Source organism: Pangasianodon hypophthalmus, chromosome 8 (genome assembly GCF_027358585.1).
Source record: "Pangasianodon hypophthalmus isolate fPanHyp1 chromosome 8, fPanHyp1.pri, whole genome shotgun sequence".
Lineage (NCBI taxonomy): Eukaryota > Metazoa > Chordata > Actinopteri > Siluriformes > Pangasiidae > Pangasianodon > Pangasianodon hypophthalmus.
The window spans coordinates 15,534,070-15,561,610 of NC_069717.1; the positions used below are offsets into that span (position 1 = coordinate 15,534,070).

Consider the following 27,541-nt stretch of genomic DNA (forward strand, 5'->3'; position numbering starts at 1 on the left):
AAACATTTTTCATTTACCAAGGCGGAAAATGAGCGAGCCGCATAAGTGAATCTTTCAAGCTGGAAAATTTTGTCAAGACAAGAACACCAGCCAAAACACTACTAATGTCAATAGGGGGAGGGGGCGGGGCTTCCGAGGGGCGTCAGTTAATGTTGGAGAGTTCAAAACACCTACGCAACTGTCAATCACTCCAGATCCATTCATCTATCGTCTCATGTACCGTTCAGTATTAGGGAAAACAGAAGACTCACATACTCCGATATTAAAATGTGGAGCTCCTACACAAAATGCGTGAAGGTTGACAGGTCTCAGGGATTTGAAAGAGTTACATCTTATATAGTCATTTTAAATAAATTTTTTTTGTTATTTTCGTTCTTAGCCCTCACCCTGCAATCTGTACCACAGTTCGAATACCTCTGTGCTACTGAGTAGTCAAACTGTGTATTCTGTACATTTTGTACGACACATAAAACCATGCACATGAACCATGCCTGCTGTCAATATCCTATTTAAACTGCCCACTTATTTATCCCCTTTTGACATTAATTCATGCAATAAAGGTTGTGTGCATTTCAGTAAATACAGTTTAAAGTCTGTTATAGCCTAACACAGGTGATGATTGTCAAACATAAATTCAGGGAATGTGGGAAAATATAGTTTTAATGCATATAAATAAAAAACAGTATCACAAATGCTGTATGTTGCCCCAAGCTCTAACCTTAACTGTAAGTTTGACCTGTGTGAATTCCTACTATTTCATGTCCTATTGAATCAGTTCTGATACTGAAGCATTATTTGTGGTATTTTATTTACTTCACAACGAATGAACCCACTGTGGAATTCTGGTGTGTAATTATAGACGTGTAAACACATATTCTAATGAGCCATATTTCCATATTCAATACAATGTAGCTACATGTAACTCGTGTGGGCACATCACCGTTACACTGGTTCTTCCACTGCAATAAGGGCACAGGAATATAAAACATTACCAAATTAATTACTTAAATCCCTCAAGCACAGAGCATCTTATAGTTCACACAGAGCGCAGTGAGTATCGGATTTGTATAACAGCTCCTCAACACGCGCACCCACTTGAGCTATAGTTTCTGTGTGCCCCAGTGACCGGTTGTGTATCAAACAGCTAAATTATTCATGGAGAAATGCAATTTCTTTGTTTGCAAAACAAAAGGGTGTCAAGTACATGAGACCTCACAGTGAGTGTGCGTCTCTCTTTCTGAGAATAGAGCGCTGTGCTCCATCACTACATTAATAGCAGTAGCACCATACACACAAATTGGCATACTGTAGAGCTTTTCCTGCTCTTTCCTTAGGTCTTTCTGCTTTTTTTCTGCTCTTTGCCCTCTTATTTTGCATTTCCTGCCAAATAAGTGGCAAAAAACAAGGAACTCAGTAAGAGACTGGAAGCCGAATCGGTTTGCTTACAGACTACAATAAGCACAAATACACAAATACACTCGCGCGCAAAAGTAGTCTGAGATGATCACAGTGTAACAATCAGGTCAGCTTTTCACATCTGTCAGAGTCACTACAGGAAAATGCACTTATTATAGCATGTTAACTCCCTAATATTTTTTTTCTACTGAATATGAATTCATAAATCTGTGCATGAAGTTAGCTTCTCCAAAACATCCAGGCTCCTGCTGCAACCAAGCTGTTCTACATTTACTCTCCAGGGAGCTCACAATGTTCAAAATGTTCTGACAAATAAGGCTACCAACTTCCTCTGCATTCAAATCAAACCTCTAAATTAAGCAAATTCATCACATTTCCAAAAAGTGTCATATTTGCGTTTCTTTTTTCTCCGCTTTTGCTAGATTAGTATTGATGTGATTTTAGGGGTGCTGATACGGAGGCATCTTCCACTTCATCAGCTCCTAGGGAAGGGAGTTTGAGGAATCGTTAATTTCTCTAGTGTGCCAGAGAAAAGGGCTCTGGCAGATGATGTTGGCAGGGGAAACCGCTTGGAAGTGGCGTGCTGCTCCAAGTTGGCTGCCGGCGTGTGTAATTACTCAACGTGTTAATAAAAACACAGGGAAACTTGTGAAATGCAGCTGTTCTTGAGCCTGCCCCGTGCAAAGACTCTATCTCGCCAAATTTATCATCACCCCAGGGTTTGACAATAAGCCACAATGGGCATTTATTAACTCTTAGTTTCATAACACATCATGACAGAAGGCAGAAATAAATAAATAGAAGCCAGAGAAAAGGTCTAGTTCCAGAGAGTCATTAAAACAGTGATGGAAAAGAGAGTCTACTTCCTGGCTGCTTAGGTGCTGAGAGCTCCAGGCGTCTAAAATTCCCGGAGGTCTCTTAACAAATAAAAGAGAGAGCCCATTCCAAAATCAATACTAACACAATCGTATGATGTAGAATGTGTTCACCACTGTTCATCCAACCTTGAATCAAATGATTAAGAGAGCTACAAGAAAATCAATAATATAAAAATAAAAACGGCATGTCAAACACCTGCATCCAAGCAAAATATGACAGATCGCATATGAAGAATGGATTAATAAACTTAAATCAATGTTATTTTTGGTAAAATGCACTGGGTTCATATTTTCACACTCTATTTTCCCAAAGAAAGCACTGTTTTGCTTAAATCTCACCTACTGTGTCTTATATGGAAAGCATGATGTAGACAAAAATATATTTCTGCCTTGTCATTGAGAAAGAAAGTGTGAAAGCAGTTTGAAAACACAGCTTCTGCCTTACATTAAAACTGTGGCACATATGACAAAAAACACTAGTCAAAAAGCAGCCAATGTCCACAGCCAGGATTTGACAAATTTATTTGCTGCTGCAAAGACATTAAATAATGGTGTTATAAGAGCACAGTGGGCCAAACCCATAAAATGTCTGGTGGTGTGAATATCCCAGAAGTGACTAAATATTCCCACTTAAGCTAATGGTGATGATGGCCTCCACGAGGTAAATATCATATAAACATTACAGCTCTAGGGAAAGGCAGCAAGCATGTAGAAATTTTGATAAATAATTTTAGCTTATTATGTAGTGTGCTTAGTTGCATTATATTAGCATGCTACGTGATTACGGTACATAAATTTAAACAGACAAGTCGACTTGTCTTTTGGAGCACTGAAAGAAATCAGTCACTGACTCAAAACCTTTTATCAGGGCAACAGCAGCCATTCCATAGGGGCAGGTGGAGCAGATACCTGCCCTTTATATCAGCTGTTCAGCAAGCGATAATCTTCGTAAAGTCCTCGTTCACAACTCCATACATTTTAACACCAATTACTTCTTGTGAGTAAGCAATTATGTAAAGATATTTGACAGATGTAAGCTCTTCCATTGATTTGCCTGCCTTTATAGACGTTGCACAATCGTAAGAACACTTGGTCATTGCTGGGCTTGTGTGATGAACTGAAGCTATCTGATTATTATAAACATGCTCTACCACTGTATATGATCACATAAAGATTGTTTCACTCCTACACACAGAGGCAGTTAGAACTTTCATAAAGTTTAAATTTTAACTGACACCACAGCATGCAGTCTTTGTAGTGTTTCCAGCCAGAAACCATGGCCATGTCACACATGGTACACAGCAGGACTTGAGTGCAAAAATATGCTTTGTGCACGCATCAACCATGTCACTCTGTGTGCTGTTCTAAAAGGCTCATAATATAAAAATGTTTACTTCCTTTGGCAAAGTGGTTGTTTTACTCCCCTTCCTACAATACTTGTTTTCAAGTTAGGTTCATGTTTCTTAGTAACTTCTACATACATGTCTAATCACCTGAAAATGTAACACAAAATAGCATGTTAACACTAAATATATATATATATTTATATATACTGCTCAAAAAAATTAAAGGAACACTTTTTAATCAGAGTATAGCATCAAGTCAATTAAACTCCTGGGATATTGATCTGGTCAGTTAAGTAGCAGAGGGGGTTGTTAATCAGTTTCAGCTGCTTTGGTGTTAATGAAATTAACAACAGGTGCACTAGATGGGCAACAATGAGACGACCCCCAAAACAGGAATGGTTTTACAGGTGGAGGCCACTGACATTTTTTTCCCTACAGATCTTTTCTGACTGTTTTTCACTAGTTTTGCATTTGGCTAGGGGCAGTGTCACTACTGGTAGCATGAGGCGATACATGGACCCTACAGAGGTTGCACAGGCAGTCCAACTCCTCCAGGATGGCACATCAATACGTGCCATTGCCAGAAGGTTTGCTGTGTCTCCCAGCACAGTCTCAAGAGCATGGAGGAGATTCCAGGAGACAGGCAGTTACTTTAGGAGAGCTGGACAGGGCCGTAGAAGGTCCTTAACCCATCAGCAGGACCGGTATCTGCTCCTTTGTGCAAGGAGGAACAGGATGAGTACTGCCAGAGCCCTACAAAATGACCTCCAGCAGGCCACTGATGTGAATGTCTCTGACCAAACGCTGGTGCAGTGGGTCCTGGGTTCCTCCAGGTGCACGACAATGCCCGGCCTCATGTGGCAAGGGTATGCAGGCAGTTCCTGGAGGATGAAGGAATTGATACCATTGAATGGCCCCCACGTTCAACTGACCTAAATCCAATAGAACACCACTGGGATTATGTTTCGGTCCATCCGACTCCGCTAGGTTGCACCTCAGACTGTCCAGAAGCTCAGTGATGCCCTGGTCCAGATCTGGGAGGAAATACCCCAGGACACCATCCGTCGTCTCATTAGGAGCATGCCCCGACGTTGTCAGGCATGCATACAAGCAAGTGGGGCCCATACAAACTACTGAGTGGCATTTTGAGTTGCTGCAATGAAATTTCAGCAAAATGGACTAGCCTGCTGCATCGTTTTTTCACTTTGATTTTCAGGGTGTCTTTGAATTCAGCACTCTGTATGTTGATAATTTTCATTTCCATCAATGTGGCATCCTTTCATTCCTAACACATTACCCAGTCCATATCATTATAGATATCCAGCATGATATTTTTCCCCATTGAGACTGATGTGTTTTCAAAGTGTTCCTTTAATTTTTTTGAGCATATATATATATATATATATATATATATATATATATATATATATATATATATATATATATATATATATTTATATATGGGGTGTGAGTGAATATATATGTATATATATATATATATTTATATATATACACACACACACACCAATCAGCCATAAAATTAATACCACTGACAGGTGAAGTGAATAACATTGATTATAATGGCACCTGTCAAGGAGTGGGATATATTGGGCAGCAAGTGAACAGTCAGTGCTCAAAGTTAATGTGTTGGAAGCAGGAAAAAGCATAAGGATCTGAGCGACTTTGACAAGGGCCAAATTGTGACGGCTAGACAGCTGGGTTAGAGCATCTCCAAAACGCCAGGTCTTGTGGGGTGTCCCCGGTATGAAGTGGTTAGTATCTACCACAAGTGGTCCAAGGAAGGAACTGGGGAACCAGCAACAGGGTCATGGGCGAGAAAGCTTCACTGATATGTGTGGGGAGCAAAGGCTAGCCTGTCTGGTCTAATCCGATAGAAGAGCTACTGTAGCACAAATTGCTGAAAAAGGTAATGCTGGCTATGATAGAAAGGTGTCAGTACACACAGTGCATTGCAGCTTGCCATGTATGGGGCTGCGTAGCCACAGATCTATCAGAGTGCCCACACTGACCCCGTCCACCACCGAAAGTGCCTACAATGTGCACGTGAGCATCAGAACTTGACCATGAAGCAATGGAAGAAGGTGACTTGGTCAATCATGATCAATCATATTTTCTTTTAAATCATGTGGATGGCTGAGTGCGTGTGCGTTGTTCACCTGGAGAAAAGATGACACCAGCATGCACTATGGGAAGAAGGCAAGCCGGCGGAGGCATTGTGATGCTCTGGGTAATGTTCTGCTGGGAAATCTTGGGTCCTGGCATTCATGTGGAGGTTACTTTGACACGTACCACCTACCTTAACGTTATTGCAGACCAAGAACACCCCTTCATGGCACCGGTATTCTCTAAGGGCAGTGGCCTCTTTCAGCAGGATAATGCGCCCTGCCACACTACACAAATTGTTCAGGAATGGTTTGAGGAACATGACAAAGAGTTCAAGGTGTTGACTTGGCCTCGAAATTCTCCAGATCTCAATCTGATCGAGTGGGATGTGCTGGACAAACAAGTCCGATCCATGGCGGGCCCCACCTCACAACTTACAGGACTTAAAGGATCTGCTGCTAACATCTTGGTGCCAGATACCACAGCACACCTTCAGAGGTCTTGTGGAGTCCATGCCTCGACGGGTCAGAGCTGTTTTGGCAGCACAAGGGAACCTACACAATATTAGGCAGGTGGTTTTAATGTTATAGCTGATCGGTGTATATATACATACAGCGGATATAAAAAGTCTACATACTCCTGTTAAAATGGCCGGTTTTTGTGACGTAAAAATATGAAACCAAGGTAAATCATGTCGGAACTTTTTCCACAAACCTTTTTAGGGAAAAAAGGAAAAATAAAAAACTTACAATAAATCCCTAAACTAATACTTTGTTGAAGCACCTTTTGATATATTTATATCACTTTTTGGGTAAGAGTCTATCAGTGTGGCACATCTTGACTTAGCAATATTTATCCACTCTTTCTTGCAAAAGCATTCTGGATCCATCAAATTGTAAGGTCATCTCTTGTGCACAGCCTGCTTCAGGTCACCCCACAGATTTTTAGTTGGATTCAGGTCTGAGCTCTGGCTAGGTCATTCAAAATCATTGATCATCTTTTGGTTAAGCTTTGCCTTTGTTGATTTGGATGAATGCTTTGGGTCATTGTCATGCTGAAAGGTGAAATTCCTTTTCATCTTCAGCTTACTAGCAGACATCTGAAGGTTTTGTATTAAAATCGACTGGTATTTGTAGCTATTCATGATTCCCTCCACCTTGATAAAAGCCCCAGTTCTGGCTGAAGAAAAGCAGGCCTAAAGCATGATGCTGTCTCCACCATGCTTCACTGTGGGTATGGTGATCTTTTGGTGATGTGCTTTTTTTTTGCACCAAACATACCTTTTGGAATTAAGGAATTATACCTTTTGGAATTGTTCTCATCAGACCATAACACATTTTGCCACATGGTTTGGGGTGAAATTATTTTATACCCCTCTCCTGATCAATTACTTTCAACAAGTTTGATACCATGCATGCTCTGTAAGCTTTTTGCGGACCATGGCTTCAGCAGACGGATGAAACCCAGGAGATGTGAAGAAAATCCCACAGAAACAGCTGGTCTTTATTTTTGGTTAATCAGAATAATTTCACTGATGACACTGATGTATGATAATTAGTTTCGAACATGAGATTGGTTCATTCTGAACACAGCCACATCCTCAATTATAAAAGTGTGTGCACACTTATGCAACCAGGTTATTGTAACTTTCTTATTTTTCCTATTTTTCCCTAAAATGTTTCTGATTGCTTTTTACTTAATTTATGTTGCAACTTCACACTGAGGGTGGAAAACATACTGACATGATTTACCTTGGTTTCATTTTTTTACATGACAAAAACCTGCCATTTTAACAGGGGTGAGTAGACTTTTTATATCCTGTGTGTGTGTGTGTGTGTGTGAGAGAGTGACTTTAACTGTGGCATGGTTGTTGGTACCAGATGGGCTGGTTTGAATATTTCAGAAACTGCTGATCTACTGGGATTTTCACATGCAATTGTCGCTAGAGTTTACACAGAATGGTGCGAAAAAACAAAAACATTAAATGAGCGACAGTTCTGTTGGGTGGAAACGCCTTGTTGATAAGAGAGGTCAGAGAAAAATGTCGAGATTGGTTCAAGGTGTCAGGAAGCATACAGTAACTCAAATAATCACTCTTTACAACCGTGGTAAGTAGAAAAGCATCCCAGCATGGACAAGCATCGAAGTTTGAGGTGAATGGGCTACAACAGCAGAAGACCACATCAGGTTCCACTCCTGTCAGCCAAGAACAGAAAGCTGAGGCTATCATGGGCACAGACTCAATGAAACTGGACAGTTGAAGAAAAAAAAAGATTGCCCTAGTCAAAGTCACTGAGATCACATTTTTCTCCATTCTGATGTTTGATCTAAACATCTTTTCTCTTATAGTAAATAGAAAAATCATGTGACAAAGGTATTAAGAAGTATATGGGCAGAGGATTGTAGATAACAAGCGTGCAGTCCTCCCTCAGTCCAGTACGATAAGAGATTCTGGCCTCTGATTCCTGCAGGGCTGTGGCCAGGTCACATGATCAGTTTCTCATCTACTGCACAAAAACCATAACTAGAGATTTATTGAGGAGAAATCCACAAAGACCTCATGGGACACACCAACTGGGACCAGGGCAGCACTTCAAACCTTTGTGGACACTCTCTTTTTTAGCTATTTTTAGAAATATATTACACTCCTCAAGATTATAGAGACACAAACCAAAAACACAATGCTTCAACAATAATTGAATTAATAATAATTCTAATAATAGTAATTATGCTATACATTATTTTTGCACAGTATTTCTCTTAGTTTCAACTGTATCATTTAGCTTATTGACCCAGTATTTCATAATTGTTTTTTTTTTTTTAGAAATAAAATAAACTTAATAATATGACAACCACAGAAATTATTGAATATATTAGGAGACAATAATTTATCAAGAACAGTGCTTAAAATTAAAACTGTGCTTCTCTTACATCTGTGCTTCTGATTTCCAGTCTGGCTTCTCCTCCATCACCTCACATGTTCTCTGCAGTGCTGAAATGGGACTAAAGTATGGTGACATTTATAATAAAAGCCTTTTGACAAACTTAGCTTCAGCCCTTTCTGAACTCTCTGCCCCCCTTCTCTTTTACGTAGGTTTGAAGAGTCAGCCAAGAAAGCTTTTTTCTTGCTAATTTTGAAGCACTGTAGAATTCCTTTCTTCCTTCAGCCGTTGGCTGTGAATAAAATGATTAGAATAATTTCCCCCTTCTCTTGTGCCCCCACTCCTTGTTTCCTCATCCCCTGTGTATTTTGGGGGTTATCGCTCCATGCAAGGGTGGCTCAAAGGCCGCTGGCAGCATGTTTATTTTGCCTTTCCCAGTCAGGAACATAAGATAAGAAACGGGTGGTCTTTTCCAACCATTGACATAGAGAAAGAGAGAGACAGAGAGAGAGAGAGAGGCAAAGACAGAAACAGAGACAAAGATTAGGAGAGACCAAGGCCCAATTATCAAGATGCCCCGCAAACACCCAGTGACCACCACCAACCACACCAGCGTCTTCAGCAAGCCGTCAAGTTTCAGGACTCAGTTAGAGCCACATTGATGAGAACTCTGTGTGGCATCTAGGCTGTTTGTGGAGATGTTCATCCTGTTCAGTAGAATTTCACAAAGTAATTGGGCACCTCACAGCTCGAGGGTCCCCAGTTCAACCTTAAGCTCAGGTTACTGTCTATGTGGAGTTGCTCATGCTCTCCCTGTGTCCAAGCTCTCCAAATTCTCCCACCTCCTGACAACATGCAAGATGGACTACACTAAATTGCTCAGAGGTGTGAATATGTATGTGCATGATACAGGCGTCCCATCCAGTAAATAAATGAATGAAAAGATGAGGCTTAATATTCAAATCATAAGCAAAACCCCCAAAATTCAACTGTCAGGGTTGATTAGCCTTTTTAACATCAGAACATCAGGCCAACAGAGCTAGGCTTGACAGCCATCCCTGAGAATCCACAACTCGGCTTAGATTCTCGCTGGAGAGCTCTTCGTTTTGTTTGATCACTTTACAAGAACTAAAGCAGTCTCAAATTAAGAACAGAGCTGGCAAAGAAGAGAAAACAGAAAATCTGTTATTACTGTCACAGACATAATGCTTTCAGAAAATGCTCCTTGGACTTTTGTTTTTGCGTTCCTTTTTATCTAAATGGAATTTTTTTTGTCTTTCCCGTCTGAGCATAATATCAGAATTCCAGAGGGAGTGTGTGAGATTGATGGGTAAGTGAAGTCAAGGCAGAGCCATTAAGATGAAGGGCCATCTAAAACATCCCGAAAGAACAAAGTGAAGGGTTTTTGGCTAAAGCTGCCTGTTCAAGACGCTTTCACAGACCGTGTGATAATCACTTCCAAATGACGGAGGTATGTGTGGTAGAGTGAAGAGGGGGAGATGCGATATTAAATCTATATGTGTGCCATTGCAAAGCTGCAGGGCTCCAAGTTATAAAAGTCTATTCAAGGTGCTTCTCTTACTTTTTTCCCCCCACTTTTTTTTTTTTTAATACAGCTTATATGCATGTGATCCAACAGGACATATGAGTCCTGGCAGTCATCTAGCAGAAGAAGAAAGAGAAAGCGTGTAGGCATCAAGGCCAGAGTTCAGACTGGGAGACGAAAGCGGAAACCTCCTGCAGTTTAATGGAGATGGTCCTCGTACTTTGCCAGCTGCCTCTGCTCTGTCCGTCCACACACCTCCTCCAGCATATATTACCCATGTATGACCTCTCCAGAACTCCTCTCTGAGGTGCCACTTAATCTCCTTTGTGAGATGCAAAGGAGCAAGAACACGCTCAGGAAGCAAAATCAACATCCGTCCAACCTTTCATGCTCCATATCCATTACAAAAACCCGAGATGAAAACACACATCAATAAATTTATTAATACAGCCATAAAGACTTGCAACACTCAGAACAGACAAGATGGTCATTTATTTTCCCTGTGTTCAAATTCCCCCGTTCTCCTGTGAGAAAATGCGAACAGGCGCACATAGCAGTGTTGAAAAATACCAGTGCTCCTCAGTGGATATATGAAAAGGCCGCTAAAGTAGAAGAAGGCCATGGAGTGAAAGTCTGGGAATTTACCCTCACTGCTTATCTTAAGTAACATCTCTCACTGTCAGTGTCTACAGCAGAGCTCTATATAACTGCTTGTCTGCTTAGATTAAAACTCCTTTACTCAAATCAGATCTGTGCCACACTTAGGAAGCAGTACTTAATGCAAATTAAAGAGAGGGATATGAGAAGTTAATAAAAAGTAATAGACTTCTTTTCTGATGACTTTTCAAACCGTGAGGTGACAGTTCAGATTAGAAAGGCAGGTAGATCCTGGGCCCGGAGAGTCATCAAAAATTCCATTCCTGAATGAGACTCATTTCTGTGGATGATGATGGATGAGATTGATGGCAGACTTGAATGATCCTGGAGAGAGATCATTAACTGCTTGAGAAAGGCGAAGGCTTATTTATGAGTTCTGAGAACATGTGAGATGGAGGATTTGCTCTCCAAACAGGTGCTCCAATATAGGAAGGGCAGAGCCACAGTCAGCAAGCAGATCCATATTGCCTTCTGTGGCAACAATAAACCTAAATAATCTGCTCACCTAGAAGTCCATTTTCATAAACACTCGCATTGCTGTTAAAGCATATGACATTGTTTTTGCAGTCCCTTAAATTGAAGAATATTTACTGCCCTTCGTATTGTTCACTTTGGGTTAAAGTGAGAACAAACACTAATACAAAAACGTGTATGCAAATGCCTTAGCTGTGAAAAAAAATCAAATCTCCAAATCACATATTCAGCATATTAACATTCTTCTTTTCCATCTTGCCTCTCTGGCTCATTCTCATACACCTTTTATTTTGTGTTGTTTCATAAACAGAATACACAGTGGAAGAGAATCATTTGGAGCTGAGGTTGGGGAGGGAGCGGGCTCTGGACTGTGATCTGCTGAATAAAGCAGGTCCCTCTGGTGGAGAGCAAGCTTATTTCCCATTCCGAGTTCTGGCACTAAATGAAATGGAAATAAAAATCCAGAGAGAGAATGCGATGCAAGGTGGATGTGCGACCTCATTTCAATAATTGTTATGCTACATAAATGCTGCCACCAGGTGAATTGTATAATGTAATGATATTTTTAGGAACTCCCCATGAAAACGGCAGTTTATTTCCAATGCTCGAGGCTGAGCTTTCGACAAAGTGTGGCTTAAGTAGGCAACGTCTGTGTTGTGCGCCTCTTTCAGTTTAATTTCCATTTAGAGTACACAACTTTATATTATGAACAGCAATTTAAGGGATTTGTGAATCAACACGTTGTAACAATGAACTTAATATTATTTCCATCAAGACTACATGGTCCTATAGTATAAATAACTATAGCAATTAAGGCACTTCGTTACTAATAAATGTTACTTTATTGGTCAGCTTGGCCTCCTACAACTTGTTTAGAGTGGGTTATTAATCCTGGACTCCATGTGAGAAAAGAGCATGCGGTCTAGTACACACATATCTTATCACTCCCATTTAGACAATTACAGCTCGGCATTTGATGCGACCATGAGGGAGATATCTTCAACCACAGAATCTGCTCTCATTAGCATGGTAATGCACAACCAGCAGGGTGTTCTCACAGCTTCTATGTTTTACGATTCACCTCATTACACTCTAATGAGATTTAAAAGTAAAGGAGAAAACTTCAACCAGAGTTTGAGTAATCTCTGAGGAAGGATTTAGCTTTGGTGTGGGGCAAGACTCAGTTCTAACGCTTGTGTGATAGAATTCTTCTGATTACTGTTTATATTTGTTCCTTTGTGAAATGGGTAAGTGAGTAGTGTTTGCAAGTGTTCAAGGAAACCTGACATTCATGTAAAATAAGCAGTGTTTTTGACCAACAGGAATGTGGGGTTCACAGTGTTGATTAGTGAAGATATATGGGACTTAGCGTGACACCACTCACCCTGGTGAGGTGTATAACTCCCTGTGAGGTGACCGAGCAGCCCATGAAGCCCACAAACTGCAGCTCTGGACAGTGTTCTGCAAACGCCTGCACTGATCTGTCAGTCACCTGCAAACAAGAAGAAGATAAGAGACATTAAGCATCAAGTCCAACAGAAATATACGCATTAATATTCTATAATACAGTTTCTTACAATTCTGCAATTTTTTCCACTCTGACATACTTTACATTTGTGTGCAACTGAGGACATCGACCTGCACCTCAGATGCACAGTGAGCAAAGACAGAAAGGCTGTGATGTTACATACTGTCTAGAGCAGAAAGAACAAAGGCACTAGGTCAATTCCATGTGTTGAGTGATAGACAGAGCTGAAAGCAGCAAGGCAATGTGGCGCTCACCCCACCTCTTTCTCCCTTCTGTGGGTGTCACTGTCTATAAATCTGAAATCAATCTGCACTGAGCCACACAACCAATGCTGTGTGGTGGAGAGCCAAAACTAATGGGAGGAGAAACAATAGGAGAAGGTGGGAGAAAATAGGAGGGTCAGACAAAGGCAGGGATAAGGTAGAGAACAGAAGTAAAGACAGAAAAGGGAGTAAGGAAATTTTAGCCGTGTTTTAACACCCCTGGCCTCACCATCAGTAAAGTCTAGACACACCCAGTGCTTTCAAGTTCAGCAACACTGGCCTCAGACAACAAGAATAGCGGGGTGATTAATGTAAATGATGAAGAGGGCTTTTAATCCATCAACCTTTCAACACTGATCTAATTGATTTAAAACAAAGGACAAATGTAGACAGGCTTTTATAGATTGGAGAACTCTTAATTGGCCAAATGTACAGGGGGCACAGAAATTAGATTTGTCTATTCAACACAAGAGACCACAATATGTACTATATAACGGCATAGCTCGACCAGATAAGTGTAATGCAAGTAAGAGATAAGTATAAAGGATCTAGAGACAGATTTAGAGGGATTGTCTGAATGAGGATAGGATGGACGTGCAAAAAGAAGCATGTCCAAAACCCAAAAGAGAGAGAGAAGACCATAAAGAGAAATGAAGAAAGATAGCTGTGTAATCGAGTCAGCAAAATCAAAACAGATCACACTGCCTCAGATCTCTGTCTCTTTCAACACTGATCTAATTGATTTAAAACAAAGGACAAATGTAGACAGGCTTTTATAGATTGTCGAACTCTTAAATGGCCAAATGTACCGGGGGCACAGAAATTAGATTTGTCTATTCAACACAAGAGATCACAATATGTACTATATAACGGCATAGTGCCGTATAAAGGATCTCAAAGTATAAAGGTCCATTGTGATTTAAAATTGCTAAGAAGATAGACATTTCATGGCAGCCTTCTGATTACCCATATTCTGTTACCCACTTCACTCTCACATCTCTAACAAAGACCGGCAAATAAAAAAAGCACTTGCCTTTTTCATATACAATCAATATTGGAGAAAAAAGATCTCTTTTTTATATTCCTCTTTCAAACACACAAAAAAAATGTGTCGACTGCCCATTTTCAAAAAGAAAGGCAAAAAAGGCAAGCAAACATCACAGCACATAAAAGTGCTGCTTCTTCTTCTTCTTCTTCCCCAGCTTGTTTACATTTGTGTAGCAGACGGATGAGGACTGAGGTAGAAAGCAGACATGCACAAATATGCACATTAGGAAAGGTGTGAGCATTCGCTCAAACAAGAGGGGGGCTTAACTTGACTGCTAACTTTTTTTTTTTTTTTTGAGAAAAAGTAGACTGGAGAAACACCTAAAGTTGTTTATTAAGGAAACATCTCCATTAATAAGAAAGTTTGAAGAGGAAAAGTCTGCTATTGGCCTTGAGCATAGTTATTCATAAATACAGCAGAAAAAGTTCACTTATTAAACATTCATCATTTAACATCTGCATTTAAAATGTAACTCCTTTTTAAAAATACCACAAATAAAAATAAAAAGAAGAAATGCTGGTATTGGTAGTTTGTGGGTGTATAAATTCGAGAGGGTGTCATGCTCCGTAGCATCAACCCAATTCACATTTTGTATATGTATGATTTTCATAATGGCTTTCACTTCACCGGCTTTAGTAGCAGCTACAGTTGTACATGAAGCCATAACCTGTGAAACAAAGAAACAGTCCAAAACTACTTCATAGTAGTTTATTATACTATGAAATACTTTTTTATACTTAAAATAAACACTCACTTACGCACAACTGCAATACAGTGATTAAGGTTGAAGCACAGGTTGTATGATTAAACAATAAGCAAGATTTGGCCACAGGCACGAGCCCACAAATGATCTGAAAACGGATCTAGTCTCTTATCTATTTTCCATATTGTTAGAATAATATGAGTACAAGGTCCTGAGAGCTAGCTGAAGCTCTGACCTGCTCTGTTGCTTAGAGGAGGACATTTCTTCACTCCTGTTTGGCGAGTGTGAAATTAAGTGTCTTGTAAAACAGCATGTGGCCCTTAAAAGTGGCCCTTAAAAGTTAACCATGTTAAACATGAGTCCACTTTTAGTGCTTTGGACTGCCATTTCTACTACTGCCTGTTAGTTTTTGGGTTAAGGGATGGGTTTGTGGATAGCACATGCACACTATACCACCGGCTGATTCAGTCTTCCCTCAAAGGAATACAGACGCAATGACATCATTCATTTTTTTATCGCAAAACATGACTGTAAACATGACTGTTTAACACAAGCAATAGGTTTAATGCAACTATAGCCTAAAAGTTACACAAAACATGACAAATCACATCCCAGGTCACTGATCATGGATGTCAATGTAGACCCATTTCTAAGCTATGTTACATCTCTGTGGTTTATGGTTATGCTTTCTATATTCTCTTCAAAACATCTGCTAACTTTAAAAAGAGCACATCTGGCTTGAATTCAGCATCTCTGTCTCATTACTGTAGAATTAACAAGCTCCAAAGACTAAGGCTATAGACCAGCCACACCAACAATTAACCAAGACAGACTGATGACAGATTTAGAGGGATTGCCTGAAATAAGGATAGGATGGACGTGCAAAAAGAAGAATGTCCAAAAACCCAAAAGAGAGAGAGAAGACCATAAAGAGAAATGAAGAAAGATAGCTGTGTAATCGAGTCAGCAAAATCAAAACAGATCACACTGCCTCAGATCGATGTCTTTTATTCCAGTTATGGCAGTACCATAAAACATATAATTTAGGATTTAAAACTCAGAAGTTATTTGGGGAATAATTCTTTCCTCTGCTAGCATCAAACACTGCCGCAACACAACACAGTACAACGAACAAACAACTCATATTATTTTAGTATATGAGCTCCTAAAGTGTAGAACACACTACCTCAAAATATTCATTCTGAGCTGAAAATCTTCCCTATTGTTTCTCTCAAAATTTTTGTCCCTCCCCTATCTCTAGATAGTGTTTTTAATCCCCTATCATCAGGTAAATATAATGCTCTCTGTCTGATATTTTATAGCTGCCTATTTTCTCAGTAAAGCCATCCTGGATTTAAAAATGGTGCTATATATTAATAATTATTATATATACATAATTAATAGTCATCATTGTTGTTGCTATTATCATTATTATCATTATTGGATGAATTTAAAGGTGTTACAGCTAAGAGTGCACAATGGCACTGAATTTCCATCACACTTCTGCTTCAGTGCTCTTTGGTAAAGTAACACACCACCTATTTAAAGTGCTTTCTAAAAAGCTTGCTGTGTTCAGACAGAGCTCTTTGAATAGAGCTGCAGAGAGCTGTGACAGAATGACAATCTTAAATGGCCAATCATATTCTGCTCTAAAGTTACTACCTGACCACCTGGTGATTGGTTACGTCATTAAACTCCCACGCTCGACAAATCCTCCAACGCTGGTTAACAATACAAATGCGTGGTTTTCTGAATCTGTAGAGACCACGTGAACTGAGTGTGGTGTTTTATGACGCCCACTTAGGCGGCAAAGACAAAAGACCACTTGTGCTGCTTTATTGTGGCTTTTAATGAGATGGTAAAGTTGGCAATTTTCCTCACTGAAGTATATGAAAAGAAACTGCAACAAGGCATCAAAACTGCTGATTATCCAGTTTCTCAGTGCCTCCATCGCTTTTTCTGTCTTTACTTCCTTCCTTCCCTGCTTTCCAGCTCTTCCCACCTAAGGAGAAGAAAAGCACTCTGGGATGAGAAAATAAATAGCGCTGGATACATGGGCTGATTGAACAAACACGCCGGGGTCCGAAGCCCAGCTAATTTGTGCTGCTTTATCAATGAGATGGATTGCCTTCGTTCTCCACGGGTCAATTGGAGGGTGATCAATCAGGTTAATTGAGTGCTTTACCCATGCGTGAAACGCCTCTTCACAGGGGAGGGATGACTGTTTGTGCCTGGAACAAGCTCGTGGAAAAGCAGCGTCATTTATTAGACTGATCCAGACTCGTAGGGAAAGTTATAATGACCACCACAAAAACTTTTTTTTTGCTGTTTCAGATGAAAAGGTAGCAGGTGTTAGTTTAATGTGCAGCGAGCAGACATCATGTAGTAAATCCTCTCTAACCTGTAACACAAACATCATTAACATGGTGTTAACAAACGCTACAGCAGTGTGCCATTATAGGAAATAATTACGTCATTAACCCTAGTAATAATGTTACTGCTAGGCATAAAAAATTTGCAGGTGTAGTGTTCTCCTTGAAATATAGCCAAGTTTGCAGACCTACAGAACAAACTTAAAAAATATGTATACATATTATACTTTTAATATTATACCAAGATATTTAGTATGGCAGCTTTCACAAATGAGCCTTCATTTTCAGGAGTACCCCAAATGGTTAAACTGTGTAGGTTAAAATATTAATAGTGAAAAAATCCAAATGACCTCTTTCCCTTTCTGAATGTGATTTTCTTTAATAACTTGCATGCCTTTATCCTCTTTACTCTCTTTTTCCTTCTTAGCTGCTTCTGGATCCTCTCAGTTGTAATATTCACATTACTGAGAAATTTTTTTTTTCCATCAGCGTATCCTACTTTTTAAAGAGGAAATACACCCAAAGAAAATGCGATTTCTACAGCTACATTACTGAAAGCTAAAAGCAATCCCCTTAGCAAATAAGTTTTTAAAAAGTTTTTCATACTAGCAGCTTCTATAAGCCAATAATGTCATGCTTGCAGTGCTTGCATTTCATTTTAATTCAATTTTATTTGTATAGGCATTGTCAAAATGCAGCCTTACAGAAATCTAGATTACAATGAGCGAGTCAGATGCATCGAAATCTCCCTGAGATGATGTGAGGAAGAAACCTTGAGAGAAACCAGACTCAAAATGGAACCCATCCTCTCCTGGGTAACACTGGATAGTGCGATTACAACTCTGTACAGTATACAGACGCAGAAGTGTAACTGCAAAGAGTAATGGCATTTAAGCAAATACTAGTATTTCCCAAAAACCTCAGTATTGGTTTGTATGATTATGGTTCAGCAAATTTGACGTATGATTCCACCTGCCATGTTAACATATCAATATGTTTTTGAGGGTCAGAGTTTGTGTGCAAGAAAATGAAAAGGTGTGTGTGTGTGTGTGTGTGTGTGTATGTGTGTGTGTTAGATGTGTTAGTTGTTGAGGTTTAGGAGACAAGTGGAGTGTAAGTATAGGTGTGTGTGTGTGTGTGTTCCCCTGAAGGCCTTAGAGAAATTTCTAGAATATTATTCCTGACAATGTAAGTCTTCTCATTAGCTGGCCTGGAACCACACGCCCCACTCTGAACCGCAACCCCTCCCTCCCCCCACACCACAAACCAGTCATAATTATGCCACAGGGAATATTTATCAATTAACACCACAGCACTAATTAGCAAACTCAGCAGTCGACTTTTAGCAGCGAGTAATGGTGAGGGTCCTCTCCAGCGCAGCAGGAAGACTGGCTGACCTTGAACATGCTCTGATTGCATTATTGCCCTTTGGAATAATTTTCAAAAATATTTATCAATGCGGAGTCAATGGGCTAATCCTTGAATAAACATTAGCTTTAAACAGGACGACTGTTGTGCATTTTAATCATTTTCTTTGGCAGATCGTGGGATGCTGACAGACTAGAACACTGTTTAAAGAAGAAAAGCAAATTGTAAAAAACAAAACATACTTTAATCTTCAAAAGACTTTATGGATATGGCCATATGAGCAATGGCAGTAGAGTCATGTGTTTAGCAATCCATCCATCACATTCAATGTGGTGCCATAAATGCACAATAAATGGTCATAAATTTGGCTCGAGATTTTGCTCTAAATGACCTTCAATCCAGCTTCAACTGATTTTGGGATTAGCTCTTTGTAATAAACACCAACATTTTGTCATTTTTAGAGCACACAGATTTTTAATATGAAAAAAATAAGTTCACAATCGGTCCATTGCTCCCAAAAAGAACTCACAGAAATAAGTAGGGAGCATGGCACACAAAAAGCCTACACCTGAGAGTGCCGGCTTTGAGAACTAACACAATCACATTCTCATTAACGTACACACTGTCACAAGCCCGTGTGCTACGGAAATCTTCAAGTTCACAGTAAACTATATTGTCTATATTGTTATAGCTATTCTACTTTATATGTGCTGCTTTAATCACACTAATCTGTTAGCTCAGTTCAGTTCAACTGATACTCAGCATTTCTTTTATTTCAGTTTATAATAAACAGAAGTTGCATGTTTTTTTCTATGATATTCTATTAGTATTCCATTATATAACAGTAATCTTCTAGTGTTTATATAGATGATTTATCAACATTTACTAAAAGTGTTTTCCTCATAATAAGTGCATAGTTATTGCTGGTTCACTTACTCGTGCTAGATGATAGAGATTACAATGACTGGATGAAAGTACCAAGGATATTTTGGGGCTAAAAAGAGCAAACGTGGTATATTCACAGGAAAGCTTTAGCATTAATCTCAAAGTACTCTAAGACTCTGGATTACCCAAGTAAAGGGTGTTAATTTACATGTGCAATGTGATAAATTGCAGTTGGTGCGTGTGTTGCAAGTGATTTACACCGAATAATTGTGTGAATAGTGTCACACGCAAATTAGGGGGAAGGAGCAATATGGAAATGAGTTTTTTGTGTGCAGTAATTGTTTTTTCGAAAGCCAAGGTGAGTTTGTATCTTAAAGAGACTCACAGAAGGGTAAACTCAAACTTGCCACACATACACGTGTTTACTTATCAAGTATAATGCCGATTAAAATTATGATATGAATGCAAAATAAAAGAGTATAGACATAAGTGTATATTCAAGGCTTTGATCACGGTTAGCACCAGAGGTGCAAATATGAATATTTACTGTAACGCCAAATTTCCTCTGCAACATTAAGTAAAAAAGAGTAAAACATTTTAAGTATTTTGAGACATAATTTAACAAAATGTAATAAAATAATGGTTTTATTTTATCCTCAGATGTCAAAAACAGGACTCCAGAAATGTAACACCCGCCCTTATGTTGTATTATTTTGCGTGCACAATTCTCCTTCCCAAAGTAAATCACATTACAGATGCTAAATGACTCTATAGTTATTCCCAATCCAACCACAAAAAGGAGTCTTTATCCCAGAGCCAAGTAGTAAATAACCTCCCTAAACATTCATTCATCTTCAGCAAATGCTTTATCCTGGTCAGGGTCACAGCGGATCAAGAGCCTACACCAGAAACACTGCGCACAATGCGGGAATATACTGTGGATGGAACACATCCAGCACTGTGCACCATGCACACACATTCACACACTCATTCACACCTAAGGCCAACTTGGAGTTGCCAATGCACTCACCAGCATGTTTTTGGGAAGTGAGAGGAAACTGAAGAACCAGAAGGAAAAACCCATGTGGATACAGAGAGGACATGCACAGCCACTCCACACAGACAGAGCGGGAGCAGTGGAGCGGCAACACAACCCACTGCGCTACCATGCCACCATCCCTAAACACTTTTATATAAATCTAAAATAAATCCACCGTGTCAAACATTTAATAATGCTGTGCTAACAAGACCAAATGAACTCCAGCACAGACAGAACAGGAGAGCCAGTTAAATCCCGGCAAGCACCATTACAGCATCATTATTATTATTACTATTATTATTATTATTTCTTGTGTGCATGACCTAACCTGAACCATGAACCTCAATCTGGCTTCACTGAGATCACTTTTAGAAACGCACATCATCTCCTGTTCGTGTCTGTTAATAGTGGAAGGCATAGATTATTTCTTTACAATAGGCTCATGAAGCCATTATCCATCTTCAGATTTTGCATAGTATACAAGTGGCAGCAGTTTTATTCTCATTAGGATAAGTGCTACCTACTTGCTTCATTTCTGTTCTTTATCACATAAAATCCTTGCAGAACTCATAATAATCACTCTGCGTGTTTCTGGCACCCTGTGTCTCGAAGACTTTTGAATAAACACTTCTTTCATCAGAATACACAAGAACAGTTAGATTTCACATGACAGAGCCATTAATCAAGTTATCAATCAACTTATTCTAGTTTCAACTCTAGCTTTATGACTCCATGGAACAAATGGAGCTCAGCGAAGAGTTGACGTAAAATCTCATTCTTAGAAAGGCCTCTGTCTTTGGTGTCTCACTTATCAGCTTCTTGTGCCTTACACACACACACCCACATACACACAAAACGTCATATACTCTTTTAAGAAGTGTTTTTAACATCACTGTCCTTAAAATGATCACCAGGCTGGTTATGTGGCAATAAAAAAAAATCTTCCTTCTTAAATCCCAGTCTAGAGGAAGTTAATGACAAACATTTAATACAAAACTTTACAATATGCAGTTGTCTTAAATGTCTTTTATCAAGCGTTAGGCATATTTATGCTATCCATAAAGCACAAGGAGCAGGAGGGTTTGTGTTGGACTGGTCATGTAATAAAACAGATAACTACTCTGTCCTTTCTGTCCTTCCTCCTCTCTACATACAGAGTTTGTGTTTACTCTCAAAAAAAAAAGCCATGAGCACTTTAGTGTAGAAACAAGCAGCAAGTCAATGCTGTGTGAGTGCACTGACAGAAGCCTGGCCTGCTTTCCCATCCCTCAGCATCTCTCACTGTGAACAACACTGAGGAAAAAATAATAAAAATCCATAGTACTTGCTGCCACTTCACATTCCACAAGCTTGAGTGTGGGGAGGTAGGGAATGCAGCAGAATAGGATGTGGCTTCTGAAAACTCCTCAGATCTTTGTTTATTTTTGTTCCTATTTCATCCTCCCTACACACTCTACCCTCAATCATACATCAGCGCACACTTATTTTCTCACTATTGTTACTGTCTGCCACAAAAAAAAAAAAGCTTCCACTCTGGCTAATTCTAATGTGTTCGGAAAAGTCTGAGTAAAAGTCACACACACACTTATTTGTCAAAAAGAAACACATCAAAAACTGACAGACCAACTATGCACTTCTGTTTGCTGAAATGAAAATACAGCATTGTTTTACTCAATGGTTTTTGAATCTGTCATTTTGTTTCTTTCTTTTTTTTTTAATCCTAAGCATGCTATCTGCTGCCATTGTAAGCTACACTGAAAAAAATGGCTTTTTGAATTTAATAATATTTTTTATGTCAAGTGGTTGAACAAACTTAATTTGTCTACAGGCAGATGTATATTTTTAGTCACATTTAATCATTGTTTTTTAGTTATAAGAGCTGAATTATATCCAATTACTTCAAGTGACCAATTCCAACTATATCTAATCATGTTCCATCTACTTGAATACATTACATAGATGACTCACAAACAAACTGTCATGAGGAAAATTAACTTAATCTAGATGCATTACACTGAAAAATCATTAGTCAAATTTACTTACAAAAATGCTGGCAACAATTTCCATTTTCTTTTTTAAGCAAAATTAACTTCATTTCATTTTAAGTAAAATCTACTTGATTTAAATGGTTAAATATTGCACAAATGAAAGTAAAACCCTTACATTTTACACAATTATGCAAATTTTAAAAAAAACAACACACATTACCTAAATGTCATTTCTTGCTCCTGTTTGGAAACACCTGATTTCCAAAACATTTGTAACTATTATTGCTAAAGGGCTAATAACATCTTAAGCTCAAACCAGAAGAAGATCTCCAGTAAAAGCATGCAGTCTTTATAAACACTGAACTAGCAAAATCCAACATAAATACTTAAATACAAAATCCAACCAATACACATATACTCACACTCACACTCACACACTCACACACTCACACTCACACACTCACACTCACACACTCACACTCACACACTCACACTCACACACTCACACACTCACACTCACACACTCACACACTCACACTCACACACTCACACTCACACACTCACACTCACACACTCACACACTCACACACTCACACACTCACACACTCACACACTCACACACTCACACACTCACAGACCGGCCATACAACTGCCTGAGTGAACAAAGAGGAAAACTAAGAAAACTTTACCAAAACACTTCATATTGCAAGACATTTCATAACACAATAGCCCTAGGCCTTCCTTAAAGCCAATGAAAAAAAAAAACCAAGAAATACCGCAAACAACCCTTCCATAATGCTCAGAATTAAATCAGTTTGAAGATCCTCAGACCCATATGCAAATCAAGCTCAGAGACCACACCCCCACCGCAGAAGCAATATGCTGAGGTGGAGAAAATGGCGGCTCTCATCCAGGGCACAAAGGAAGAACACTGGATATGCACATATGTGCAGTCGGGCCTCAAGTGACGCAGATTAATTATTTATAACTGACTGCTTATTTTAAAATGTAGTTGAACCAAAGGCAAATTTAAATTGATTAGAATTTAAAAATGTACAATATACTAATGTCAAGCACTTTTTATATATATATATATTTGGCATTTAGTTAGCTTACTGTCAGTCTAAGAGAAGCACTCATGCTAATGCTTATAGACAACAGTTTGGACTCACCTACACACTGAACTATTTTTGTTATTGTCTGTATTTTAGCATAATATTTAAGACATTAAAATTACAAAATACATAGTGTTTATATGTAAATGTAAATCCAAACTATCTTTAATTTATTTTTCAGTGTAGATTTGATATCAGCTGGAATGCTTTTTCAACAATCTTGGAAGTTCCCACATATTCCAAACACTCGGTTGCTTTTGTGAAGTATTAATATATAAACTACTTATAGGGGAGGCATTCAAAATCTTTGGGTTTAAGGGTTTTAAAAATAAAGCCATAATTATGCAGCAACTTCAGCATTTATATTTGTTTTAGGGGCAATTCTCAAGCTTACATCTTGAAAACTAACAATAAACTGTGTTAAAACGTTTATATTTTTGACTGATAATGTAGCTCAAGCTTTAGCTGTAATTAAAATTATCACTCACACCACTGGACTCAGGGAAAAACCCTGCAAAATCAACTTTGATTTAATTATCTAGAACAGCACTTTATGCATTCAAGTCTAAGTGACCATCTTCCCATAGCCTGTGTCAAAGATGGAAAAAAATACAATTGGAATAACTACCACCAATATTGTGGTGAAGAGAAATCTAAAGCTTTTTAACATCATTAGTGTAGTCGTTATTTTATATGTATACATATATATATATATATATATATATATATATATATATATATATATATATATATATATATATTTACAGAGGCTATTTAGCTTGTGCTTTGGCAAAACATGTTTCCTTTAAGAGCTAATAGTAAAAATAGTTTTAGTGCTTGGTTCACTTCAGAAATGTCAACAGATTCCTGGTAAAGGAACAAAGTATAGGCCCTGGCCAGTGTGTGTGTGTGTGCACATGGTGGACAGCATGGTGGTGGTTACAAAGTGAAGCTAAAATGCCTTCAGAAAGCCCTGACCTCAACTCCACTCAACACCACTGGGATAAATTTAAACAGTGACTGCACCCCAGGCTTCCTCACCCACTGTCAGTGCCTCTTTAATGCTCTTGTGGCTGAATGTGCACAGACATGCTCCAAAATATTGCATAAAGTCTTTCCAGAGAGCAGAGGTTATTATAGCAGCAATGGGGGGGTAGATTCTGGAATAGGAGATTCAACATGCACATATGATTGTGATGATTAGGTGTCCACACACTTTTGGCCATATAGTGTACAACCAAGACATGCTATTTCACAAAAACAGTCCAGCAGCTGGTTCCTACTATGATATCACAAGAACCATAATTTTATTTTTTTTTTTTGGATGTTGATCACCACATGTATGCATGAAAATCCTTCACAGTTTTTATCACCAGAGCTACAAGCCAACAACATAAAGCAGTCACCACTGTTTTAGAAATGACGCAGAAAACACTGCTTCAACACTGCTTTCATGAGCTTCAAGTGAAATGAAATCAGCGGGTGCAGATCGCTGAGTGCCATTTTCTTGCTCAAACTCTCACCTCTCTTAATCACAGATTTGTCCTGGTTGGTCAGGACAGCTGAGGAACGTTCTTGTTCACAACTCTGTATTAAATACTCAGCGGTTTGGTCTCAGACTTTATTATAGCACTATCACAGCCAGCACAACCTATCTCTCTGGTGTGCATTCTAACATTAGTGATAAGAATAATAACCAGCACTTTGCAACCATTTTACTGACTCATCATTCACACAGTTAAACCTTCACTAGCGCTGAAGAGATGGACAAATATCGCTTTAATGCCTGTGCAGTAAATGTTTACTCAACAAACCTCAATGTCTGAATGCAGCAGATTTGTATTCCAATAAAAACAGATGTATCCCACATGGATCCAATTTAGGTCTTGCCCTGTTTTCAATTTATAGAAATTATGTATCATAATTTCTTTTAGGTTGCAGTATTATTCATTTATATGCCAGTGGCACAACTATATTGCTCAGCTGAAACAGTTCAAAGTTGCTTTTATGATGCTGATAAAAAATGCATTCTCTAATTTCAAAATTCTTGCCTATAATAATATCCATATCTGTACTTTCAATGCTTGACCCATTGAGTTTCCTATCAAAAACATCCTGTCATTTGGCTTAGTAATGATTTTTCTAGCTTTTATGATGAAAATTAAAAAGAAATAAAGTGAAAATATTTTATACAGAAAGCCATACCTAGACATTACCTTTATTTTTATTTTTTTCTAGAAACAATTTAACCTTAACATTTAGATCGACTGTTAATGTCCTTTTAAAAAGGGAAGTAGCAATACTGGTTCCTCAATTCTCAGCATTCTCTATTTACACTGAACTCTCTTATTTATCCATAAATGTATGTCTGCGCAAATGGTACTATTTTTACTTAGTGTCCTTTACAAACTAGTGTTTCTCCTTGCTTACGTCTTTAATTTTAAGTACAACTGTAAATAAATTTTTTTGCTAAATGTTTTTATAGATTTATAGTCAAAAGTTTGTGGACACCTGACCATCACACCAATACGTGGATCTTCCCTAAGCAGTCGCCACAAAGTTGGAAGCACACGATTGTCTATGTAAGCTGTAGCATTACAATTTCCCTTCACTGGAACTAAGAGGCCCAAACCTGTTCCAGCATGACAATGCCCCTGTACACAAAGCTCCATGAAGACTCGGTTTGTCATGGATGGAGTGGAAGAACTCCAGTGGCCTGCACAGAGCCCTGACCTCAACCACACTGAACACCTTTGGGATGAACTGGAACACGCCCCAGGCCTCCTCGCCCGACATCAGCACCTGACTTCACTACGGCTCTTGTGGCTGAAGCAAGAAGAGTGGAGGTTATTACAAGAGCAAAGGGAGGACTAAATCTGGAATGAGATGTTCGACACGCACACATGGGTGGTACTGGTCAGGTGTTCACAAACCTTTGGCCATATGGTGTATTTTATTATAAAGTAATGGTTATTGTTCATGGAATTTAAAAATAGAGGGAAAAAACTCATAATAACCAACAGTTAGACGCAAATTAATATAAGGCAGAATATTCCAAAAATACATTCAGCAATGTATTTAAGAACCTCAGGAAGTACTCCTTCAGAGTAAAGGCTTTACTTTAGTCCATTCTAAAAATCAGGAATTAAAGCTTCCATGATGGATTGGACATCTTTTGTTCTGCATCCACAAGATTGTATTTGTCTACACAGTAACTGATGATGTGCTGACTCAAATCTTAATCACAGTGGAAGTGCATGATGACTAAAGTCTATTCATTTATACAATATCTTATACCTTCATCCTCTATTAACATTACAAGAAACGAACTTGTGTTCAAGTTAATCATAGAAATGGCCGTTTGATATTAATGAAACCAAAGCAAAGGCAAGTGAAGGCCATTTAGTCTTAGAAGAAAATGCAATAAAACTGTGTCATTCCCAATGAAAAATACATTTAATCTTCACATTGTCTGTCTGAGTTACTGGAATGCCTGTTGTTTGCTTGTCATGTCTGTTTAATCTCTTGATTCATTTCCCAATGAAAAGTTCAACATGCCAGAATACAAACGACTTTGTTTATTTCTCTGGCAGCAGCACAAAGACATCAAACTACTGTCACAGTAAAGAAAAAAAGTATTTGATTTTATCTTGACATTGAATGCAGGTTTCAAAAAAAGAGACTTTATGATGGTAAAATGAATGCTGTAACACAAACAAATTAATTAACATAAATTAACCAGTAAATGATAAAATGTTGATCATTATTTGTGTTAAAACCAATGCATTAGCCTAAAGCTAAATAAATGTCTTGGTCTTGGTAAAGTAAATGCAGAAATAGTAACCCTAATATTTATAATTTAAAAGGCTTAATATGAAAGGCATTACTTTGCATTCAGAAAACATTCTG

At 38.6% G+C, this 27,541-nt stretch overlaps 1 protein-coding gene across 3 annotated transcripts in view; it reads right to left on the reverse strand.

The window, feature by feature from the left end:
- fbxl17 (F-box and leucine-rich repeat protein 17) overlaps window positions 1–27,541 on the reverse strand; it is a 222,970-nt gene that overhangs the window by 142,889 nt on the left and 52,540 nt on the right. For all 3 annotated transcript variants that reach the window (XM_026916757.3, XM_026916766.3, XM_026916783.3), the window contains exon 6: window positions 12,708–12,815. In XM_026916757.3, coding sequence (XP_026772558.1) covers window positions 12,708–12,815 — 108 coding nt within the window. The remainder of the gene's footprint in view (window positions 1–12,707; window positions 12,816–27,541) is intronic.